At 42.4% G+C, this 25,588-nt stretch overlaps 1 protein-coding gene across 11 annotated transcripts; it reads right to left on the bottom strand.

Annotated features, from left to right (window-relative positions):
- Window positions 1–1,503: 1,503 nt before the first annotated feature.
- klc1b (kinesin light chain 1b) lies at window positions 1,504–25,560 on the bottom strand. Of its 11 annotated transcripts, none has more exons than XM_076891853.1 (16): window positions 25,454–25,560; window positions 16,034–16,301; window positions 15,482–15,712; window positions 14,531–14,612; window positions 14,079–14,307; window positions 13,897–13,984; window positions 13,231–13,332; window positions 12,518–12,691; window positions 11,798–11,897; window positions 10,286–10,335; window positions 9,959–10,026; window positions 9,641–9,749; window positions 9,118–9,270; window positions 3,195–3,319; window positions 2,829–2,886; window positions 1,504–2,736 (listed from the first exon to the last, which is right to left on the bottom strand). In XM_076891853.1, the coding sequence occupies exons 2-16, from the start codon at window positions 16,280–16,282 to the stop codon at window positions 2,662–2,664; spliced, it is 1,893 nt and encodes a 630-aa protein (XP_076747968.1). In that variant the 5' UTR covers window positions 16,283–16,301; window positions 25,454–25,560; the 3' UTR covers window positions 1,504–2,661. The 11 variants fall into 11 exon arrangements, 10 of the variants coding, with proteins under 10 accessions (XP_076747968.1, XP_014265483.1, XP_076747972.1 ...); XM_014409997.4 differs by lacking the exon at window positions 25,454–25,560 and adding an exon at window positions 22,250–22,387; XM_076891857.1 differs by lacking the exon at window positions 25,454–25,560 and adding an exon at window positions 22,250–22,387 and having other exon boundaries at window positions 9,145–9,270.
- Between the last annotated feature and the right edge of the window lie 28 nt (window positions 25,561–25,588).

The raw sequence follows: 25,588 nt of genomic DNA, 5'->3' as shown, positions 1-25,588 counted from the left end.
TACGATAGTTCCTGTCGGAATTTTCAAAATAAATGTAACAACAAGGACCACTTTAAATACCGAGTTTTCCACAATTTCTCATTTGTATATTTTAACCTTTAATTCATGTATTTTAATTTAGTTTATCAGTCTTTTCATGCTGGGTGAGGCCAGTAATAGTCCAATAGATCATTATCATTATTATTATTATTGTTATTGTTATTATTACTACTACTAGTAGTAGTACTAGTAGTAGTAGTAGTAATATTTTTATATTACTACTGCACATAATAAATAATTTATTATTTATTAACTTTACTCGTGTTTTTAAATAATTACGTGTTCAATATTATCGAGACACTGTTTTCTATGCCATTGATGCTGTTAAGTAACCGGCATGGAAAAACAAATGTATATTATTTTGAAATTAAACTTCCCGTATCACTCTGGTTACTTCACGGGTTATTCCATCTTTTTCCTCGGGTGCAGCTTCCGGTGGCCGTGCCTGATGTGGGATAAGGAATACAACACCGCGACCCTCTGGTTCAACCTGAGCACTGTTACCTTATACAGAAACCTTACATATCACTCAAATAATTCAGATTTTTATTCAAATGTTTTATATTTTCAATATCTTAAAGTTGTTTTTATGCAGAAGATTTACAAATTGAACATAACTGGTCCAAAAGAAACACATGTCAGATTTTTTTCACTCTGTAATTCCTGCACGCTTTTACGTGTTTGCATATTACTAACCTAATTAATGTTGTACTATCTCTCAGTTCGGTGTTATGCATACAAAAAGCATCGATTCACAACAACAGTCGTCTTTATAGCTTAAAGTAAAGACTCTACAATACTGAGGGGACCTCACAGACCTCAGCAGGAATGCATGTCCCTGTTAACACCTTCTGTGAGTTCACATCACTCTGACCACGAGGTGACGGCCCCTTGCTGGCGCCACCGTTGGGGATATGTGTGGGCCCAGAGCCACGTTGCTGGTCCACTTGGCCCACAGATGACTGTGGCTGACAGAAACACTTTAGAGGATTAATAGAGGGTTAGTAAAACCTTTTCAAGGGGGGCAGATATAGAAAACAAGTTCATTCACAAAATGAATTCCTGAGGGAGGAAAGAGAGGCAGTAGTCCCACTCTTATTTGAAGTGTCTGAGGGCATGGTGTCAGCTCCCATGCAATAATTAACTCTGCTGCTAGTCACTTACCTCTTAGAAACAGGAAAAAAGGGAATCCGGCAGCTCTCAGCAGAACCCAAAACCACGAGTATGGGTTCATATAAAGCTCCACATTAAAGCTCTGACATCCTGAGAGATTAGCAGCGAGCAGACAAACCCCCTCCACGCTGATTTGTACCAGGTGGGAGGAGGAAAACTCAGAAGTCTCGCATCTTAGTAAGACATCTATGTTCCCCGAGTTCCCACACTCACACTGGAGTCTGACGTTGTAAGATCTCGCTTGGTGGAAGAGCGTAAGTGGATAAGACGAAGATATTCAAGCGAATTCAATTCTGAGTAGAAAATGGTTTTATTTCTTTTATCAAGATCAGACACCAACTGGGGTCGTTTTAAGTATCAGATCAAAACAGACGCGTGTGCAACTGTCCCCTTAAATGAAAAGCGCTTTCTACTTGTTGAAATTTGAGCACTTGATCATATTCTATCCTTTATATTTATTACATAGAATGAAATGAAAACAAAGGCAAAATAAGGGAATTAGAAAAAAAACCCATTCCAGTTGTTTTTGAGTAGCGACACGAAAAACACAATCAAACAACACACTCAAATCACACATCCCCAATCACAGCATTACAGAAAGATGTGCTCAGAGTTGGCAACTCAAACCTGCAGAGTGGACTAAGTCCTGCATGGCACCACTGTTCAGGATGAACAGTTCAGTCCTGATTGGTTTACTTTTTCACACACATATATGTACATACACAAGTTGTTGTTGTTTTTTTAAGGAGTGCTTTCCATGGTTTACACGATTACACCTGTGTCTTTCTCTGCAACGCACGAGATCAGCTGTAGTGGTTAAAGCAGCAGCTATAATTTCAGTCACAGTCACGTCAGTAGAATAAACATCTTCACCCTGTTTCCCAAAGTTTGAAGCTACACCCCTAACATCGCAATAAATCTCAACGGGCAAATCATTAAAAGGAAAACGTTACATGTCGTCATTTCAAACCCAAAACCTTTTCATCTTTATCTACCGTCGAAGGCAAAAATAAATCTACAGTCTACAAAGGATCTTTTATTTACATGTAAGAAAAACGTAATCTTAACTAAAAATCGGTTATTACTGTCAAAAGGTGGCATTTATGGCGAGAGGCGAACTCAAAGTGCAGAGTCAGTGATTATGAATTAAGGGCAGAGATGAGGTACGGCAGGTTTTCTTGGCCACAATTAGGAGGCACCAAGGCTCCAAGGCAACAAGACATTAGGACTACGACGAGGGAAATGCAGAAATGTGGCAACGGGAAAAATAGACTGGTTACGTAGGTATTCATCCTGATGAGTGGGAATCTAAGAGGATCTTTGGGTCAGGCGTGTGGACAAAATGCGTGCTGGACTCGACACTGTCCGACGGTTCTGTTGCCGAAGGCCAAAGGGAGGAAGAGGAGGGGGAGTAGTGTCTTTGGATGGGTGAACAGAACCGCCTGCTGCTCAGTTTCCAGAGTAGAGATCCACAGTGCTGGAGCTGAGCCCACGGCTCTCCCTGAAATTACTGCCCCCTCGATTCTGGCAAGGAAACAGCACAGGTTCAAGTGGAGCATTCAAAAATAAATAAATACAACAACAAAATGCAAATCTTTACAAAAACTGATCATCACCTGGAACGTTTCATCGCTAGATTTGTTCAGATAGTTCAAGGAAGAGGCTCGCTTCATACTGATGGACAAAGAAAACAAAGATTAGGCATTTGTTTCTTTGAGAGGAGAGCACACACACAAAACCAGGCCTGACCACGTTTGGGGAGTAAATGTCCAATAAACTGTGACCTGCTAATTAAATTCAGTGGAGAGAAATTGCACTAAGAACATATGTTGAAAGGTTTAATGTGGCTTATCATGTAAAGGGCTCTGTGGTGTCATTAAGACTAGAAAAGCCCTCTGAGAACTTGTAGAAGCAGTACATTTCTTTGGAATCATTTATAAAGTAAAACATCCATCACAAGAGAGGATTGCTTGAGTTATTACTTGGTGCTGCGAGGTTCAGGGGGTACGTTGCCCTGCAGTTTCTTCACCAGCATCTCGCTGCTGCGACGCAAAACATCCCTGAGCTTCCCCAGAGAGCCACTGCGATAGAGGGTTCCACTGCCATCCTGCAGACACACACAGATGCTCGTTAGCTCATCCACACTCCCCGCTGCAAACATGCCTGTTCTTATCATTAGCCAGTAATCATCAATTATCAAGATGCATGTTTGTGTTTCGCTTGAGTCGTGTAGCACATCACGACGCGTTCTAATCGGCTGCTCCCAGCCAAACGACGTGTTCGTGGTGCCTCACACAATTAAATTAGGTGTCACGGAGCTGGAAACATCTACCCAGAATCAGTCAACTTCCATTTACATGCAAGTCTTTATAGCTTGATCCAAAGGTTGTGCTGAGTGCCATATATATATACAGTCATTATTAACACATGGCACATCTTCATTGAGACAATTAGCTTTTGCTGCTTTTCTTGACACCTCATATTCTCACTGTGCACTTATTACTTCACTCCCACACAGAGATCTGTCGTATCGTTGCTGGTTTGATTCATAAGGAAAACAAACATGAAACTTCATGTTGGAAGGAAATCGGCAACCTTGCAGTCTGATAAATTGAATAATCTGAAGTTCATTTTCAGCAGAAAGAAAGCAGAGATTGATTTTAAGAAGATATGTAACCATGGTTACACGAGTGGAGTAGATATGCAGTTTTAGGTTCCTGGGACTTGGTAACACAGCAAACATCTGATGATCTTCATACACAAACTGTGACACACTTCTACATAAGCCCAATAGAAACCAGCGTAACCAGTTTAATTTGTCGTATTTGCCTTAAACGAATAGCTTTATTTGTAAGATTTACTTAAATATGACAGTTTTATTTTGTCAGTAGCATACTAATAAAAATCCGGATGTTCTATTCAGACAAATTTTAAAATGACCTTAAAGTTAATTGCAATAATCCATCCATTCATTTGTTAGATTCTCCTGTGCGTGTGTGTCTAAGTGTAATAGCAACCAACTTGTAAAGTGTCTGTTTTAATTTCTAATCAGCAAATACAACATGTACTTGTCTTGCTTTCCCAGTGTGTCCTTTTCTCCTTGAGGGGACTGCTGTTGTGATTTGGTGCAATATAAATAAAACGGAACTTTTTCTATAAAGTGGCTGTCACACTGCACTACTACAGGAGTACCAGCAGAGGGAGCTGTGTGTACAGATGCGATTTCTGTTGCTTGTTTGGCTCAGCAGCTGACATTAAAACCTCAAAGCAGGAGTGTGTGTGTCTGTTTGCATCAGAAGCAGAGAAAAGACAGACTTCACAAATGGAAAAACTTTATTTGAGAATACCAACAAGTGTCGATGCAATAACCTTCACAATGCAGAATGGTAATTATAATGCAATCCTACTTACTAAGTGCGTTATAGACTTTTCCATTTATGTTCTTTAGGAAACTGAAAGTCACACTACATATGTCGAGAACAGACAGTTCAATAAATAAGCATTCCACTAACACAACAATATTGCCATAATTATGTGATGGACAGTCTTTTATTATTTATTTATTTATTTTGTTCATAGTTGCATTAGAAGTATAGGTGTTCGCATGGGAAGGAATGAAGAATCAAGGCGAGTAGCATGATGAAAAGCCATATAGTGAATGCACTTGTCAACTATTAATACAGCCTACTATTACACTTCCAAGATGTTAAATCATTTACATTCAGTTAGTTAAACATCTGAAATAATGTTGATCTTGAGGAAACACTCGCACTGTACTCCTGGTGTCTAAAAACATGATTCACCGACTGTTTACTTGCAAACAACTGTGTGAGAAAAAGTCCATCAAACTGTGTTCAAATTACAGCATCCATAGCGGGCGCTGCGACTGTACCACCAAACATACACATGAATACACACTACAACTACTGTAGGATCCAGGTTTCTGTTGATTTACGATGCTATCCTCTACTGCTACACCAACAGATCAAGGCAATTGTGGGCATTTATGCCCATTTATTAAACTATATAGAGATCACTCAGGTGGCCAGTGTTTGTGCTAGTAGGTCTCTGCTATTGTGTGGGCTTCACAGCGTCAGCCAATGTTGCTAATTCCCTTTGTAAATGCACGTGACTGTAGAGCCTTTGCTAAAGCTTGAAACAGTCACACTGAAGCGAGTAAGCAGAAGCTGAAAATAAATTACCATGGCGACACAACAGCTTGCTGTGATCTGGCTAATCTGCCGTCACGTTTTGGCCTCCATCCTGTTCCGGTCCCGTCACAGCGGGCAACGCAATGTTGACATACTACTGCCTTTATATTGAGCCACATAATAATAAAGTATTTAGAAAATGTAAACAATTTCATACAAAATAAACCAAAACAAATTAATAGCAAATATATCTATAAACACACAAAAAAAACAACCCCAAAACAAAATTGGCAACACTCCCTTTACTCTTCCCGCTGACTGTCAACGTGTCAAACTATACAGTACCATTCATTTTAAAACTTGTTAAGCATTTGATCGCAGGCGTTAGTTCAAACTGTCAAATACACACTGGCAAAAAACCCAAAAAGATACAATTATGGCTAAATACAGGCACCGGGTTGGATGCTAGCTTTGATGTTAGCTGTCATTTGTAGTGCTCAAGGCAAACAAATTTGGAGTGAGAACAATGCAGAGTAACCGTGGAAGTTCATTATCTGTAGCGCTTTATCTGGTTATGTGCTGGAGTGATGTCTGGAGCTATTCTGCCTTGTTTCAATAAATGGCTGCTCCTCTTATGAGCCAATAAATAAATCTGCTGTGCCCCTGTGGTAAAGACACACGGGTCTGAATAGAGGAAAAATGTGCGAGTTACTTCCTCACGTGGAAAGATTACACACAATGACTTTCTTTTTTTTTTTTTTTGTCTTTTTTGTGACAGAAAGAGTTGAAGTTCCGACATGGGGAAGGGGTGACGCAGGTTAGTGAGAGGGAAGGACAGGGAGAGAGAAAGTAAGGAGGAGAAAACAGAGCAGAGGTGAGAAGACCAAACGTCCCAGCAGCTGTCAGTTGAACAGGGGAGAGAGGTGACAACCAGGAGGGGGGCTTTCTGAGTCTCTGCCGCAGGAGAGGGGGGAGCATCAGGAATGGCAGAGGAGCTGTTGGACAGAGAAGGCCAGAGGGAATGACAACACACATCCTTTTGCTATTGTGTTGGGGAAGGAGAGAAGGATGGAGGAATAGTCTTGATGGCTTAGGCCTGATAAAAGAGAGAAACAGACAAAAAGAAAAAGAAAAAAAAGAAGGCACACATCGTAAGATTAAGAGCTCTGGGTTGGGCTTCCTACTCTAGACATCTACGCTTTGATAAATTACCCATGACTTGCACTAGATTCAGTAACTTCCTGCAGATTGGAGGCTGATTATTCTTTTTCTAAACCCTAATTTAGTAAACGGTAAATGATACGGGAGCATCAGTCTCCGATTCTCTCTGAAAGATTACATCTGTCTTAGATGCTACACTAGCAGGTAAGTGAAGCAGTAGGTGCTGGCTGCAGTCACCGTGACTCAGCTGTTTCTCTTTCCTCTTGGGGTACCAGAAAGGCTGAACTTGGCACACAGTGCCCAGCCGGTGACTGTGCACTGCAGACGTGAGACATCTGCAAGCAGCAGCACTGAAATGGGAATACTTCGATAACTATCACACTGATGGTGGGACATGAATAAACCTAAGTAGTATACATTTCACAGAAGCTGCATCTAACACACGATCCTCCACCTACGTCCTCACCTGACTAACAAACTAATCTATTCTACTCATCGAGTACCTAAATACCAACCCACCCAAGCTTATTGTGTGGAGAGGGGGAGAGTACAATCCACTGAATGAGAAGAGCAAATTTGACTGACAGGCTGATTGGTTGTCATGGCAAGAGGAATCGACATGGAGGCACGTTATTGACAAACACAAGGGGGGGAAGGGGGATGAGGAAAAAAAAAAAGTCAGAAGGTGAAATCTGGAAAACATGCAGCTAAAAAGGCAGCATATTAAAGCAGACCACTTACAGACACACAGGAAGTGGAATCATGCATTTTTTTTTTTTTTAAACAAGAGCCACACATACACGTCAGTAATTAACCTGTACACAAGCACAAACGCGCTGACAAGCTGTCGTCTCATGGTTATTTCCTAGACAAGCGCCACTTTAATAGCAAAACAGGAAGTGCTTTTTGAGACATCTGAAGCATGTAAACAACTTCCACAACGTTAATGACACAGCAGACTGAGTGCAGAAGAAAGAGGAGATGAGACTTTAAGCAAAGGTGAGTGACAGCTCTGAACCACATCACCACGCGGCAAGACACAAGTAGACTCTTTCCTACACTAATCTTTGAAAGACAATAACCATTTTAAGCTGTGTAAAACGAATGGATGGATGGAATTTGTTATAAATAAAAACAAAACTTGCTTAGTCAAAAAGCAGAAGTTAACATGACTAGAAAATAGTCAGAAAAAGCATGAGAATGTCATGAATATATTTTCTGTTTGAACTGAGTCAGTTTAACTCCTGCTGCTATAGCTACACGCTGGCTAATGAAATGCAGGCACACACACAGACACACACAGACACCTCTGGATGCCAGGCCATGTTTCAAAGACAGACAGGTGCACGCTCAGATGCAGACACACATGCCGTTAACATTTGCTGCAGTGCGCTGTGAAGCAGTGTGGAGTAGCCGTGTTACGCTTATGAACATGTGCAGAGCAGCAGACATCAGGTTAAAGAAAAGACACTTCTCAACCAAGTGAAAACACACTGAACACATGACGTGCGTTAGTGTGTGTTGTTAAGGGGAGGGGAGGCCCAGCGGGCTGGCATTGCTGCATGCATGTTTGGACTGGGTTGGCGCAGCGGAGGGCGTGGCTGCACTTAAGTGAGGGGTGAGGCACAGGCTCAGATGAGGCATCCCTGCCAACGCTCTCATGCCTTATGCAAGTCTCATTATTTGGGGGTGAACTGCGCCCCAGCAACAGCGGTGCCAATTTGACTGCATAGAGCGCCATGTTTTATAGCCTATTTTCTCACTGTAAAAGGCCAAAAGTGCAGCTAACAGCCAGAGTGAACATTACAATAAGGCAGCAGGATGAACTCTTACATATCATCCACTCTGATTACTGAGCAGAGGGACAAGCAGAGGCACGAGCACCGACGATATCAGGAACCTTGTCAGTTGTGCTTAATGGCAGAAACATGACACATCCTATTAGAGATTTAGACAGGCTATATCTCTGAGCATATGAATGTTTAATGTGTTGCCAGGGTGCCACAGTCTAAACCTGTGCCTCATAGTTACTGCTTCACTTGTGCAAAAGCATCGCCAGAAAAATTGCCTTTATTAAAAAGGTTAACATGGAGTCCAAAACTGAGTTTTGATGCTGTCAAAATAAAGAGGGTGCAGCATGCCAAGACACTCAATCAGCGTTACACTTTGAACTTGCAGCTAAATCTCATGGTGGTATATTCACAGGGAGATGGTGGACTGGTACAGGTATAGCTCACTGGGTGGAGCCCAAATCGAGAACAGGCTTTTGAGTGGATAATCCACTAAATCAAAATAAAGTGTGCTTCAATGTGATGACTCGCATAATTACAAGGTCATCCAGGTGATTTGGTAAAGTCTGGACTCATTGAGGGCTTCCTGACGGGCTCTGAGCCAGCGGAGTCGCTGTCCTCACTGCACTAACCTAACAGAAAGGAACCCTCTCGGCTCTCCTTTTAAACACATAACACGTCTTTGTCCTTTATTCTGAGCATCCTGTACCAGTACACCCTCGCTGTGATATTACCAACACAGCCTCGTTTTTCCAGAGAGGCCAGCGGACACGTTGACTCAACCATAGTGGATTTGTACTCACCCCGTTCCACTCCACGCCCATACTCACTTCCTCGCCGGTCTCAGAGCCGCTCTCATACTTAACGCTGGCGAGACTGTCCCTGCTCTTCCGCCTGTCGCCCTCTGTATCTTTCAGGATCTCCACCACACGTGTCTGGTGGATTGGGTCGATGCCCTGATGGGTGCAACACACAGATGCAAGAAAAAAGAAACAAAAAACAAAACAAAAACAGTCAGAAGTAGCACTGATGTAGCCGTCAGCATGTCGATATTGGCAGGAGTGCAAAGTTAAATGGAGGAATTAAACGTGATTTCATGTTTCCTTTCCCCTATTAATGCTTTCAAAGCACTGGGACACGTTTTAAATGACTGTGAGATGGGAGTGATGTTAGGGGAGAGAAGTGGAGGCTCTAGTTAGAGACAAATCAACTTACTGTGTTGCTCTGGATCCATAGCAATGTAGGGAAAGGGAAAGAAATATCATGAGATTCACTGTGCTAACATGGGGAACATATTACTATTTTCACGTAGAAAACTATGCTGACCTGCTTGCGAGACCTCGCAGCGCACTCTTCCAGGGTCTCAGCAGCTTCTAGCTTGCCCTGGCGGCGGTACAGAGCCCCCAGGTTCCTCAAGGTGGTGTTTACTGTAGGGCTGGATGCACAGACAAGTTTCGTTATTTGAATCTGAACAAAGCAAATAAAGTTACATAAGTTACACAAGTCTAAAAATAATAATATTTTTACAAAAAAAAAAAAGCTTCCGATACAAGTTAGTGACATACAAAGCAAATTAAATAATAAATTTCTGCCTTTGTCACGTGACCATGTTGTATAAAACACTCTTATCAGTCTCCGCCTCACCTATTGACTTTGCAGGCCTTGTACCAGCCGCCGTACTCTCCGTATGGAGTATTGTCTCTGTGCCTGCCCTGGAAGTAAATAAGAGAGAAGAGGAAGAAAAACGTGAAGGGGTGTGGTTCAAATGAATGAGCAATATTGTGTTCCTGTGTTTATGTTTAACTATCATTTAACTTCCGGGGATTAGTTCAAGGATTGCATTTCTATTATGACGAAGTGGCATGCTTTCCTCATTTCTCAGCCTTGTGTTAGAAAAGCGGTTTGAAACAAGTTTTGTTTGTTTAGCTTTTGCTCAAATTCACGCGAGGACGGTTACAGAGAGCCGCTCACCTTGCTCTCCTCCCTTTCCTCGGCGTGCATCCAGATGGGCTTGTTGTCAGCTGCAGACAGACAGGAGAGATGGTGTATGCGTTGGGATTTTAAATAATTAGCCTCATGCCTGGAAAAGTGAAATCAGCTACATGTGGTGGAAGAGTGAACGTGTGTCGCTTTGGCTAAAGAGTGAATCTGGAAACATGTGACTGAGCCATTTCAGAAGGAGGCAGAGCTGCGAAGGGGTAAAGGAATTATTAAGTATTCAAGTGCTGTACCGTCACCAGTGGGTCGAAAATGAATGTGGGTTCAACGGGTTATTCCAGTTACTACCATAATGGATTTTATAACATTTCTGAGGCTTCATATTTTTCCAAGTATTCACCAGAATCCATCTGAGATTTTAGACTGATGGCACAGTAGATCTGACCAAGCATTAAAAAAGTCAAGCATTATTAACTATTTAAGCCAACAGAAATAAGACTTAACAGGAAGTGAGGTCATGACTGAGGAAAGTCTAGCACCCATCTTGCTGACACCCTGGGACAGTTACTTATACCTCTGTGCATGTGCGAGCACATCAAATATTGGGCTGATTCGGGTTTCCAGGTCAGGTGGTGTAAAGAAGGGAATTTATTTATGACATTTTGTTTGCAAACTTGCAACTCATTTAAAAGATCATTACTGGTTTAGGCAAACATCTGCACCTGCTTGATGTGCTGGTGGTTTAGTAATAGAGTACGAGTGTAACAGCTTTAATAAATTTACTGCAGATTCGTCCCCAAACAAATTACAGACAGTACAAAAGCACCATTAAAATTGTTTTTAATGGTGTAGAGAGGAAGACGATACTACTGTTGAGGTAATAAAGACAAAGAAGATAAAACATGATTATTGCATAAAGTGCTGCCACCTTAAGAAGAAAGAATATTTATGGTTAACTGTTGCTGCTTCAAGTTGCGTCACCTTAACCTTCAAAGCACTTTAGTATTAAAAAAAGAAAAGAAGAAAAAAAAAATCTTACAATATTATCAAGGTAAGTGACACACAAAGAATAAACCTCTCTGAAAAAGTTGGATGTTTTTGTCAAAAGGCGTCAGAGCGCTGCTTTGTGCCAAGTGACTTTTATTCCTTTTTCAAAGCAGTCAGTCTAATCCATGGAGGAAAGCCAACAAAAAAGCTTACTTTAAACCAAAAGAGAAGAAAATTGCAAGAGTTCATCTTTCAAAGCAAACTCTTTATTTCTTCAGAAAGATCGAGTCCTCTGAATGGTGAAGCTTGGTACCGTGCTTAGACACAAGTCCACTTTTTAACCACCTGTCCATCACTGCTCGCTGGTGTGGCACAAACAGTGGATGGATAAGAAAAGTGAAAAACAACAACAAAATGATGCTGAATTACTGAGCTGCAGTTCTCCTGAGATCATTTTATAGTCATTCACTGGTAAGAATAAAAATTCTCATTTGTACTAATATAATTAAACATTTACTGCTATACATGCACGCTCCAGTAGCCATTATATGACCTTACCATCAACAGATCCAAATTCTTTCTCATGAGCACGAGTCAGGATCTCTTTGTAGAGAATCTCAGCCTCCTTGTATTTCCCCTGTTTGAGAAAGCAGGATGCCTGAAGAACAAAGAGGTAAAAGGGGATTTTAGTGTTGAACCAAACGGGCTTACTGGATCAGATTTTGCCTCCCTCGCTGTACATAAATTCTCTCCATCATCAGTGAGGCAGTGCGGACATAAGTGAAAAGGAAAGCCTTGAAGATGTAGCAGAACAGCAGATAAAAGACTACTAACCTTGTGCTCTTTAAGCAATGCTAAGTGACACGAAACAGTTCTTTAAACACCTTTTGAGGTGACAAATCTTATGCTGCAAGAGTAAATTGATTGCTAACTTTTATAAAAATCTTGTGTTGAAGTAAGTCGTGCCCTTTTGAAAGAAAAAGGGAGGGGAAAAAAAAACAAAAAAACAGTTGAGTTTAAAAGACATTTCAAGTGGAATCTTTGCAGGCTGGCACCAATATACAAGCTCAACACCTCCGCAGAGACCAAGGCTGACAGAACAAATGATCGAGTCTGTTGGCAACCAAAGAAAACTCTGCCTGCGTTTACCTCGTTACACTCACAGCTCAACAGAGACTGCAGTTCTTATCAACAAGTACAGCATTAGAAGTGAAAGGTTTGAAAGAAAGACGAGAAAAAGGACCATGCGAGTGGATTTCCTGTCAACTTCTCGCTCACCAGGTTGTTCTTGGTTTTGGCCACATTTGGATCATCTGGGCCCAGCCTGGACTCGTAGATCTCCAGGGCACGACAGTAGTAATATTCCACCTCCTCATATTTGCCCTGATTCTGACACAGCAGGGCCAGGTTGTTCAGCTGTTTGGCCACATCTGGGTGGTCCTTCCCCAGGACCTGATGGATATCAGAAAAGTATATGTTCAGGTTGTCTTTCTGCCTCAGTGCATCTCTCCTTTCTATAGCTCCAAATCCTGTTGCTGCTTTCACCAGGCAGCACGTCAGCCTGCTGCAGGCACTCAGGAGATCTAATAAAAGGCTGGCCGATCAATAGCGAGGCTACAGAATAGAGCTTTCGGGCAAAGAGAGACTCTTTGTACCATGCTGAGCTCGGTAGTTTTGTCATGTCTCCTATCCATCTCCTTCCTCGCTCCCCCAACGCCTGCTATCCATTTTCAGCTGCGCTCTCAATTAAACCCTAATTCCCTGCTGACAAAGGAATGGCCCCCAGTGGAAACTTCACAGACAATTTAAGAAAATCATTTGCTCTTTTTCCTATTTATAGTAGCTGGTATTACACTAGCTTTGACTGACATTTTGGAAATGTTACCACTGTTAATTACTTTATAACAATGGGCTAATTGTTCACTGGTTTAGCCTTGAGATGAGACCTCGATAGCAGTGCCCTGCTGGTGCAATCCAGGGATATGGCCTACCTTTTCTCTGATCTCTAGAGCTCTCTTACACAGAGGCTCGGCCTCCTTGTACTTCCCTCTCTTTCCATACAGCACGGCCAAGTTATTCAGGGTGGCAGCAACCTGGAAAAAATAAAAACCAGAATGACTGTACTGGCAGGTTAGATTTCAAAATTCACTGTTTTCAAGGAATTATCATAGTCCGAAAATGTATGCTGTTCAGTGTTCTCAGAAAAACCTAGATAGTAAGTGCCTTGTGACAAACTGCAAAGGCCACAGTGCAGCTGAGCTTTACAGGCTTCCTTTAGGCTTTGTGGGGAGTTTTAGTGCTTCGGTGTTAGTAGTCTTACACATCTGTGCACAAAAAGGAAACGGTGTCTTTTAACGTTTCCCTTTTGGTTGCTGTATTAAAACTGCAAGGATTCAATGGTTAATGCCGGATGTACAGGCAGACACTGAACACTGATGACTGATCTCTTCAAGCCTGCAGGCACATGGTCAGAAATCCATACTTTAATAGTCGGAAAAATCTATACGGGCTGATTGAGTAGGACAGTAAAAAAGAATATTGCCTTCCTATTGAGTCTTTGGGAGTTATGAACAAACAAAAGATAACTAATCTGATCTGTCTAAACATGGATGAGTCCATATGAAGATATGGTAGCCATGGCAACCGTGAAGTCTTACAGCAGGATGGTCCTTGCCCAGGGTTTTCTCACGGATGGATAGAGCGTCGTTGAGCAGATGGGCTGCCTCTTTGTATTTATTCTGATCCCTGTGCAAAGGAGAAACAGAGAACACCATGTGTAGCTCAACAAATAAAACAGGATACACGGCACCGAAAAGCCAAACACAGTATGTTTTCTAACCTATACACCAAAGCCAAGATATTGAGCATGGTGGCCACATCAGGGTGATCATGCCCCGAGGTCTTCTCCAGGTCCTCCAAAGCTTGCTTGCACAGGGGCACGGCCACCTCGTACCTGCCCTGAGAGGCATACTGGATGACCAGGTTGTGCAAGGTTCTCAGACGTGCTGGGATCTCATAGCCTCCCTGCTGGGCTGCGACCACGGCTGCACTGTTATGTTGGTGCTGCACTGTGGGGGACAAAGGAAACGTGCAAAATCAAAAGGTCAGATTGGCTCTAGTGAGTAGAAAACTGTAACACACACCACTGTCCTGGAATAAGGTAGCCAGGTTATTTTACACCGAGATCATGCATGACACAATTTATTCAATATTATCCCGACAGCAAACCAAGAAAGACAGCTCTCTCTTATTCAGATAATCAGATGAGTCATTGTTGCCGTTTGTTCTTACTTCCTTGGCCGTGCTCCTCCTCATCATTGGGGAAGAGGTCATCCAGGGAGTCCTTTGGTGTTTCTCTGTCTTTCTCCTCCTGCTGAGAGGATGAAAAACCTGCCAGTCAGACTCTCTAACGAACAACAGGTATAATTCAAGAGTTGCCTTTATCAGACATGTGAAATGTGTGTTAACGTCTAACAGGGAGAGATGAGGCGAGCCTGTTATTTAGAAAAGTGAAGATTTCATTTACCACCATCCTTAATAATACATCACAAGGAGTAAATTTCAAAGATGAACAAAACAAATTATTTTAACAAATACAAAAATGGTAATAATCATCATCATAAACAATTAGGATGGGAACATTAAACAGACTATTCAAGAATTATTTCCCCTTGAAAGGATAAATGAGATCTTAAGGATAAACTGCACTCATCCGTCGTCACTAAAAGATTTCTTTAATGTGGAAAATGGAAGACAAGAACTTTCCGGCTCTGGCTGGATGGGCCCCTGCTCAGCTAAGCAGTTAGAGGCTGTAATAGCCTGCATCCACTATCTGTGACTAACAATATGGTAAGAAAATAGAGAGATTTATCCTTGACACCAGATCAATGAGGACCACACCAGAATGGCTCATTCCAGGAAGGAATGCAAAGTTTTCTTGTTTTAACGAAAACAGTGAGTTTTTTTTCCTTGCGGCCAATTATGCTGACAGTCTCGTGTCCTTCAGAGTTATATCAGCAACTACAAGAAAAACTAAAGTCTTTTTCCATTTCCCTTCTTATGCTAAATCCAACTTGAATCTATTTAGCTGAAAATGTTCCAGTTAAGAACATAAATAAGGACGAATATATTTCCTACATGCCTCTTGCAATACAGACCATATACACACAAAAATCAGTTCTCTTCAATGTACCAATCTAATCCCACATTAAGGCCTATAATCTTTGTATAATCATTACTTACAGTGGGTGAGACATCTTCATCGTATTTTTTGAGCTGGTTCATGAACTCCAGGTGCTTCTTCTCCTCTTCCAGCTGGGCCACGCTCTGTTCACTCTTCTGCAGCTTCTGCTGGGTGTTGGCCAGCTCATCCCGCAACCACTGGTTCTCCTGGCAAAGCCTCCTCACCTGTGCGCGCAGCTTCTGCTTTTCCGACTCCACCGCGTTCAAGTGGTTGGACAGGGCCATCATCACCTGGGATAGAGACAACATTGAAGAGCAGCGATATTTATCAAGGACAAAATGTTACGGTGACAGGGCGGCAGAGTATAAACTGGGTCTGAATTTCAGTGAATCATGATCACAGCACAGGCTCAGTATAGAATGAGGAAGCTGTGAGGAAGCAGGAACAACCAAAGAAGATAATAAAACAAATCTACCACTTTAGAAACCCTTCTGTTTGTCTGACAACACACAAATTTTTCTTTCACTCATATCATCAGCGTGGTTAAACTGAATCTCCTCTTTAGGTTCAAACATACAATTCTGTAAATCCTTGTAACTTCTCAGTCATACCTGTGCTTCTCCCAAGCCCAATTCAATCATCTCCACTGACTTGCGGAGAAGATTGGACTTCTCGTGCACCAGGTTGGCCTCTTCATCCTTCTTTAGGCACTTGATGGTCTCCAGGAGGCTGTGAAGGATGGAGTTATGCTCGTTCTTCAGGGCCTCGAGACCCTGGATCACGAGCTTTGTGTTCGAGATGATCTCCTCCTGAGAAAGCTTCTCCAGCTTCTCTTCCCGTGGGTACACCATGGTGGACATCTTTTTAGCTCAGGGAAACCTGTAAAAGATTGGAGGAAAAGCCTGAGACACTGTAGGAAAATTCCAGCAGCAGCTGTAACAATTTCATAATGATGTGTCAAACATACAGCTGTGCTTGCTTAACACAGAACAGAACCTAAGAGCACAGCTGATTTGGCTCAGCTCACTGCAAATGTCAAAACACGTCTCAGTACAGTTCCTCTCTTTAACCAAATACATCTTTAGTTTTTAATGATCATTTACACAATTAGCACTTAAGGCATTCTCTGATTATGTATGTTCCTAATTCTGACAGATGCTACTCTGCTAATAAGATCACAACCTCATCCTGCAGCAAGGTGATGGCAATAAAAGGGGAAATGAATGCATGTTTATTGCTACAGCTCAGATTAGAGATTCAAATTTCATAAGAGAAGTACGTCAGCAGTTGTATAAGCACACAAATTGAGCACAAACAGAAAGAAAGAAGGGTGGCTACATAAAACATAACATATATATATATTATATTGCCTAGCTGAGAGCCATGGGACACTGATGGAGCGACTGCTGGGACTTGGCACCTATAATAAGCTCAGGCTGGGAGCAGGGCTGCAGCTCGCTGTGTAACACAGGGCACACAGCTTCTGCAGTATGGTTTCTCTCTGGTGCCAGCACCCAAACAGAGGCCAGCCATGCTTGGTGCATGATTCACTGGCGACTGAAGGAGAGAATGATGTAGCAAAAGCTTCAGCAGCACAGCAGCTGGCCAACTCGACAGATTTTAAAAACACCTCTGCGAGTTAGTAATGTGATGGTCGTTTTTAGAAATGTCAGCCCTCGGGCGAGTCCATGGAACACTTTACCTAAATAACATAAAGATAACTTATGACTCAATGAGCCACATCACTACTGGCTACATCATGCAAATGTCAGTGCAAAACGCAGCCCTGCCCTTCCAGCTGGGGTGCAGCCAGTGTTGGAACTACTGCATTCTGCATTTTAACAGCACTGAGGAGAAATAGTTAAGGAAAAACGGGAGCTTGCAGTAACAAAAACACCAGCTGAGACCCATCCGCAGTAAAAAATAAATAAATAAAAATACACCATTAGTGAGCCACTCCCTTCTTTACCACTTCCAATTGTCTTTTAAAGCAGCAGAGAAAATAAACAGACTAAAAACAGGCCCAAAGAACTGCAGTGAAGAGCTCTTTAATTTGTATTGTGACAACAGGAAGCATGATGGCGGGGGCGTATTTGGCTTAATTCAGGCACAACCATTAATGAGTTATCAAGATAGTTGCTGATTAATTTCTCTTGGTGGACTAACTGCTGCTTTCTTATGTCCTTAAACCTCCTGTAAAGATGACTTTATCTGCTTGCATATTCTCAGAGGACTTTGACTCAGCTTTAAATCAAACATGGTAAACAAACCCAGCTGGTTTACAGCTAGTTTTGGGCAATCATGTCCCTCCTGTGCATGTCACATCATGTAACTGCAGCTGGGCTCTGTCATGAGGGTGTTATTCATTATACTAATATGTACCACGCCGAACAGCCAGCCAGGGGCCAGCTGCTGTACTTGCCTAGTGGACAACTGAATGCCAATGAGCCTGTGGAAAGCAACAAAATAAGCAACTGCTGGGGTCTCCGGCTGGGCAGGACAGCAGCAGGGGCCGATAAGAGATGGGTGACCTAAAACTATTTTATATGTTATGGGGGGGGACACAGAACGGTCTTAATTCTCCCCACCACCCATTTTTCTCTAATTAAAACCTTTGCTATCCTCATGAATCCGACAGATTAAATTAATTTGCGAATTCAAAACAAACAAAAAAAAAAAAAAAAAAGCAAAATTTTCTGTTTTGTGACAAATTTATCTCTAGGGAGAGAAATGACTGAACTCTCTGCACAGCCCAGGTAAAGCATGAAGCCATTTGTTTAAGCTGTTAAAACACTTCAACAATGGTATTTAGCAATGCTGAGCTTATTAGCTATGGTACCACGAGGGGAGCACGCTCGACTTCATATATAACCACCCCCTCTATACTTATTCTAATCGGGGAGCAGTACAATGGAAAATTCAAAGAGACAGCCAACCTCTTAAGAGAAGCCCCCTTTTCTATCCCAAACTGACTGAACTCTAATTAAAAGTACAAAAGCAATCCTACAGAAATATTAACTCTGTAGTGTTGTATTTGGTGCTGGCTTAGAACTGCTTTCACAATATACATTATATAATTATATAATACATTATATAATATGCATTATAAAATCTAATAATAAGCCGTTAGAAGATAAGGGTTTTAGAAGGCGAAAGCAAACATGAAAGCGAACAGAAAAGACTCAAAAGAAAACAAAAACAAAAGAAAAACCCTCACTCAGTTCCATGAAACTCAAATGCCAAAAACAAATCAACTAGAACTTCTATTTGCACGATCAACAGAGATGCCAAAGGACTGAGGCTTCATTAAAGCCAAAGCAAATATTGCAGAGACCCTTACTTTGCATGAAGGCGTGTCAGACAGCTTTATATTTTTCATCTGTGCCTGCAGTCGTTTGAAAGTCTGGCTGTGAGACGCCTCACTCCTGCGAGCACGATATGAAATGTTTTCTTTGAAAGATCAACACTGCTCGCAGATCAAACAGCTTATTACCCTGTAGAGCTCCTCCGACTCAGCTGTTTAACACCTGTATGGATGAAAGCCGGGTCTACAAGAGAAGTGCTTTCATGTGAGCCAGCATCTTTACTTTTAATAAAGCACTCCAATTAGGGAGTTTCTTTCCTCAGACGGCTCGAGTTAATATTTCCCCAAGTGTTTAAAGAGGTATATGAGAAGTCCAGCAGTCCTGTTGTTCTCTGCCCTTGGATTAATCTTTAACATTTACTTTGTTTTATGAGATCATGTGGGAGGGAAATAGCTGATATCATCAAATGGAAACACAAAAATGCAGTATGCTAGCAAAATAAATGAAAGACAACACATCTAGTTTATGACCTCTTATACCAACAAAAAGGCCAACGGTGCTTTTACGTGCCCTCGTGATGCACACGTTACTGTACGCAGCAGTATACATTCACTCGATGCAGGCTTCAATACAAGTGACCTCATCATTGGGTTCAAGAATAATGAGGGTCAAGTATGACCGAAGGTTCTCCAGCTTAAGTCAGGTTGCTAGAAAATGCATACCAGGAAAGCATTTTGAACAAAACTGCCAGCCCACAGCTACATGACCTGCCATTTCAATAAGCACACGACACGCATTGCTTTAACAGACGTTCATCTCGCTCCATGGTAAAGCAGATGGAGTTTTTAAGGAAATGTAGCTTTACAAAAACTGAGGTGGAATATATAGAGGAATAATAGAGCGATGCATGACAAAGTCATTAAACAAAGCGACAAATAGCTGCTAAAGGCTAAAAGCCATTCATCATATTTTCTGCTGCTACAGCTTGTACCAGAAAACAAACCTGGGTTTCAGAAGCAGAGCAGAACCTCACAGTTTGGCACGGGGAAAAGCTGGTGAAATAATGTCCTCCTCCTTGAGGAAAAGCGCTACACACCAGCAAACGGCATCATAAACCTGCCCTCCTAATCCAAAGAGAGATCCTTTGTTTTGTTTTTTTTAAAACAAACAAACACAAAATAACACAATAAACGTTCAGTGTGAAAATGAAGCGAATGGAAATGAAGCTGGACAGTAATGAGAGTGACGAATGCTAATTTTGGTGAGGATGAGGACGAGGAGCTGCCTGCGGGATGATGTGACCTTCCCCAGTGCTTCGTCAGAACAACCAGCATCAGCTTGGGTGCACGTCGGGAGACGGGCCCGCCCACAGAGGGACAAAAACAGAGGAGTGCAGAGGAGCAGGTCAGATGGGGGAGGGAGTCATCCCGATCTAGAGCCTGCTCCTCTCCTCTATACTCATCACACACAAAGGAAGAGACCTAATGAGGCACAACAGAACAGCCTCAGTGACACAGGCTCAAAATGGTCTGGCATCCTAGGAGCTCTTATATCAATACTGAGCTTATTTACATATAATACTCATCATGGCACTAAGAATGAAATGCCTCATATACCGTTTACCTTCAGCACGTCAGAAAATATTTACACTGCCATGATACGTCACTCACACAGTCGCCTCGCCCGAGCGATGTTCATAGGCTGACTCGTGCAGCAGGGGTGTGCAGTTGAGCACTGGATGGTTTGAATACTATGATTAAAGAAAATCATAATTCACAAACTCCAGGATCTCAACAGATGTGATGTGTGGACTTTAAACTGTGACTCACACCAGTTACACTCATATGTACAGACGCAGCCTAAAAATAATCTGAAAAATATAAACAGAATAGGCACGATTTAGCTCTTGTTACCCAACTTGGACCGGGAAGACAAGTTAGATGAGTCATTCTTGAAGAAGGCTCAAAGGTCATACAACTGCAATTACAGCACTTCCCACCATGAGGCCAGTATGAGAGCAGGGAACAATGTATTGAATGAAATACAATTTAAACAGAGGTCGGCGTACTCCATATTGACTGGCTCACTCCCCTCTAACCGGTGGAAATCTGGGCCTCGTACCTTCATCCAGAAGCTACAGCCTTCATTCGTCTCCATCTCCCGGGATGCCTTAAGATTCACATTATTACTTTACTTCTCGGCCAACACCATCCTCACTCCGTCTCTTTTCTTCTAACCCATCTATCATCACTACCGTCACTTGTGAAGGTAGTGCTTTCCCCCCCACTGAGATCACAACAGTGGATTAACGCAATAACAACTGGCATAAATGTGGACGCTCTGCTACCAACTTTAATTTCGTAGTCATTTTGTTTTGTCTGTGAGGCAGGGTTAAAAACTCTCATCTTAAGATAATAATCTAGTCTTCTTTAAAATTGTCTGTGTTTAGTTGTAAACAATCCTACTAGCCTACCCTTTTTGAGAAAGGGTGTGATGCATACTGGGAGAGGAAATGGGGGGAAAACGGCAGAGAGGAGTCAGCAACTTCCTAGCCAAGCCAGTGGGAGAAACCAAAACCATCTCCCAAGGGGACGCCTTTCCTGTCCACTTGGTGAAGTTTGACACCACCGGATTAATAATCCTTATTTCCTGCACAATAAAACAGCAATCCAACACAGTGTCGGTATCACTGTGAGAGACACAAAGGAGAGCCAGCCAACCCAGAGGGTGTGGCAGGGCCTGGAAACAACCAGCAGGGAGGTGCCACTGACTGTCCTCAGTCATCCATCACTACACAAAACCAGCAGCTGGAGGGCTGCTTCCCACTAATGGCTGTCTGACAAATGAATATGCCTGCGTATTGCTAGGAAAAAAGAAGAGATGTTCACTTCAGCATCGTACCATGCCGAGGAGTATTATTCAGGAAAATCAGACACCTGTGACGAGATCGCAGTTCCCCACAAACAAGCCGAGAAGATAATGACGGGAAACAGCTGAAAACAGAGGCGCCATCCTAAAGTCGTGGTAGTTACATGTTAATAGCACTGCACTGCCGCTAATGTGGACAGAAAGCTCTGTGTACATTTTGACATCACTTCAAAGCGCAAAACACACCAGGTAATCTGACATCTGACGCTTTTCTAGAATAACACAATTTCATATAGCTTTAGCCATCCATGACATTTTCTTCTTTCACCTACCAATTTCGTTATGATCTCTAGGGTCACACTTGAATTTTGATGGGTTTACCGTGGGTTTTTTAATGATCGAAGACTCTTTAGTTTTGAAAGCTCTTACTGCCCGATCTGTGTAGAGCTCCGCTCAGCGCCCAGCTAGCTCTCAGCTAGCCAGCGATAGCGTCACCACTCCCCGGCTAAATGTCGCAAGTTCATCCTTTTCAAAGCGCAGAGCTGCTCATTTCTATACGCAGCATCTAAAATCCATGCTCCCGAAGCACACAACCGCACACACAAGCTCACACAACACTAACGTTTCACGGAGAAAATACAGCTTTTCACTTACCGAGAGCTGGGACTGACGGCTAGCTCAGCCCCTTTAAATCCAAAATGTCTCCGACACGGCAGCTACCCAGAAGCCTCTGCGACTGGCCAGACCGAGAGTGACGTCATGCTTACTTTTCGTCACTTTTCGTTTATCTATCTAATACATAACAAGATAGGGTCACCCATATAACCCCAGAACAACAAATGGACATAAGTGTGGTTTGTTCGGCTTAATTTTTTTACTTACAAAGAAATCCCAGTACGCTATGAAAGCCCATAAATGACTCTACAGCAGAATTCAAATTAGGATGTAGCGCCACCTGGTGGATATGAGTATTTAAACTGTAGCAGTTTGGAAACATTTTCTAGTATATTTTTGGTCAGATGATGAAGCTGAAAATATGAATTTGTTGAGGAAAAAGACACACAGACAGACAAATAGGTCTCTTTCAATCACAGTATGAAGGATATTGAACACTAGATAGAAATATGTGCGTTGTCAGGCTGGATGAATAGTTCATTTCCCAAGCTTTTACAATAGAATAAAATAGAATAGCCCTTTATTGTCATTGTACATGTACAACGAAATTGTGTTTGCTCCACACCAACTATGTTGGAATTAAATATAATTGGCAGACAGCAAGAATAAGTAGCATACAGGAGATATACATTCAAGAGGGATATATACAAGCAATAGAAAGGCACACATTGGAGAAAAAGTTGCAAAGTGCTTGGAGGTAGTGCAAAGAAAAAGACTTGGCCTGAATAGAGTCCGTGTGTCTGTGAGTGCCCTGAGTGATTAGGGTTACTCAGTGTTAGTGAGTCTGGAGGTGTGGAACCTGACTGACCTGAGGCGTCGACCAGATGGCAGTGGGTCAAACTGTACGTGGTGCACGGGGTCACCTATGATGGTCCTGGTTTTTCTGAGACAGGAGGATCTGGTGATGGGCTCCAGGGGTGGCAGAGGGCAGCCAGTGATTTTTTGGAGCGGTTTCAATGACCCTTCCTGTTCTCAGTAGGGCCCCTGCGTACCAAACACCCAGGCATTGGAGAGCACACTCTCCACTGAAGAACAGTGGAAGGCCACCAGCAGAACCAACGCCCTTCTTTACCAGGGTGTTGGTGTTGTGGGTCCAGGTGAGATTGGTGGAGAGGTGGGTGCCCAGAAACCTGAAGCTGGAGACAGATTCTACCCATTCTCCAGGGGGGGAGTGGACCTGTCTGTGCCTCCTGAAGTCCATTATGAGTTCTTTTGTTTTAAGGATGTTAAGCATCAGGTTATTTTCTGAGCATCAGTGGTACAAGTTCTCTACCTCTGCCTTGTGCGCGGTTTCATCTCCATCAGAAAGGGTGGTGTCATTGGCATACTTGATGATGACGTTGGTTGGTTGGGTTGGTGTACAGGGCTGAGAACGTGGCCCAGCAGGCATCTGGTGCATAGTGACAGAAGGGGGTAGGGTGGGGGCCAAGTGGGACTGACTGAGGCCAGTTGGTTAGGTAAGGCTTCTGACACCAATGCCAGCTGACATTGTTTGCACTTCTTTGTTGTTCAGAATCTTATTTGTATTGTTAATACTTGCTTTAATTTTTTTTAAACTTTATTCTGTTTTTATTTTTGTTTATTAGGTGCTTTAAAAAATAAACTTAAAGGCAAGGAATGTCTACTCCATTTTCTCCAGATACAGAGAAATGTATTAATCAAAACTTTGCATATTTGTCATATGGTTTGATATTTGTATGAAGGCAAGCCTGCCCTCTAGAGGCGGAGTTTAATCTAGCTGTCCTTAATGCAAGCATTTAAACAAGAGAAGCTACAAATGCAACAAAAGGGTCAGCTTTAACTGACCTGCTATGCATTTTCACTGCTATGCAGATGACACCCAGCTCTATCTGTCCATGAAGCCAGATAACACACACCAATTAGTTAAACTGCAGGAATGTCTTAAAGACATAAAGACCTGGATGGCCGCTAACTTTCTGCTTCTTAATTCAGATAAAACTGAGGTTATTGTACTCGGCCCTGAAAAGCCTAGAAATATGGTATCTAACCAGATTCTTACTCGGGATGGCATTACCTTGGCCTCCAGTAACACGGTGAGGAACCTTGGAGTCATTTTTGACCAGGACACGTCCTTCAATGCACATATTAAACAAATATGTAAGACTGCGTTCTTCCATTTGCGCAACATCTCTAAAATTAGAAATATCCTGTCTCAGAGTGACGCTGAAAAACTAGTTCATGCATTTATTACTTCCAGGCTGGACTACTGTAATTCATTATTATCAGGATGTCCAAAAAACTCACTGAAAAGCCTTCAGCTAATCCAAAATGCTGCAGCAAGAGTCCTGACAGGGACCAGAAAGAGAGAGCATATTTCTCCTGTTTTGGCTTCCCTTCATTGGCTTCCTGTTAAATCCAGAATTGAATTCAAAATCCTGCTCCTCACATACAAGGTCTTAAATAATCAGGCCCCATCTTATCTAAATGACCTTGTAGTACCATATCACCCTATTAGAGCACTTCACTCTCGCTCTGCAGGCCTACTTGTTGTTCCTAGAGTATTTAAAAGTAGAATGGGAGGGAGAGCCTTCAGTTTTCAGGCCCCTCTTCTGTGGAACCAGCTTCCAGTTTGGATTCGGGAGACAGACACTATCTCTACTTTTAAGATTAGGCTTAAAACTTTCCTTTTTTCTAAAGCATATAGTTAGGGCTGGACCAGATGACCCTGAATCCTCCCTTAGTTATGCTGCAATAGACATAGGCTGCTGGGGGATTTCCATGATGTATTGAGTTTTTCCTTTCCAGTCACCTTTCTCACTCACTATGTGTTAACAGACCTCTCTGCATTGAATCATATCTGTTATTAACCTCTGTCTCTCTTCCACAGCATGTCTTTTATCCTGTCTTCCTTCTCTCACCCCAACCGGTCGCAGCAGATGGCCGCCCCTCCCTGAGCCTGGTTCTGCCGGAGGTTTCTTCCTGTTAAAAGGGAGTTTTTCCTTCCCACTGTCGCCAAAGTGCTTGCTCATAGGGGTGTGATGGCATCAGCCACACAGGGGTAAATTAGTCCATTTTTCACTTTATTAGTTTGCTTTGCAGTTTTCTTCATTAATCATTTGGTTAAACCTAACACTGGTATTATGAGGCGCGCACATAGTAGCATTGTGTGGTTTTTCTAAAATGTTTTGTTATATTAATTATGTTTCTCTTTCTTTGAGTTACCTGGGTTTGGGCGGTGGCTGTTTCCTGTCTGGGCAAAAGGCGTGGCTGAGGACTCTGGGGACAAAATGCCTGCTCAGCAGGACCAACCATGGGCTTACCAGGAGCAGGGGTGTTTTAGGCTTAGTTAGGTTATTC

This window comes from Maylandia zebra, linkage group LG13, assembly GCF_041146795.1.
Source record: "Maylandia zebra isolate NMK-2024a linkage group LG13, Mzebra_GT3a, whole genome shotgun sequence".
Taxonomy (NCBI): Eukaryota; Metazoa; Chordata; class Actinopteri; order Cichliformes; family Cichlidae; genus Maylandia; species Maylandia zebra.
The sequence above is the reverse complement of the archived record's forward strand: the minus strand, read 5'-3'. Positions and strand labels throughout refer to the sequence as shown.

Coding starts and splice junctions, on each gene's coding strand:
- klc1b (XM_076891853.1), bottom strand. CDS start 16,282: ATGTCCACCATGGTGTACCCACGGGAAGAGAAGCTGGAGAAGCTTTCT. Junction 12,692..13,230: donor CTCTAGAGATCAGAGAAAAG/GTAGGCCATATC, acceptor GATATCCATCAG/GTCCTGGGGAAGGACCACCC. Junction 2,737..2,828: donor CTAGCGATGAAACGTTCCAG/GTGATGATCAGT, acceptor TTTCCTTGCCAG/AATCGAGGGGGCAGTAATTT.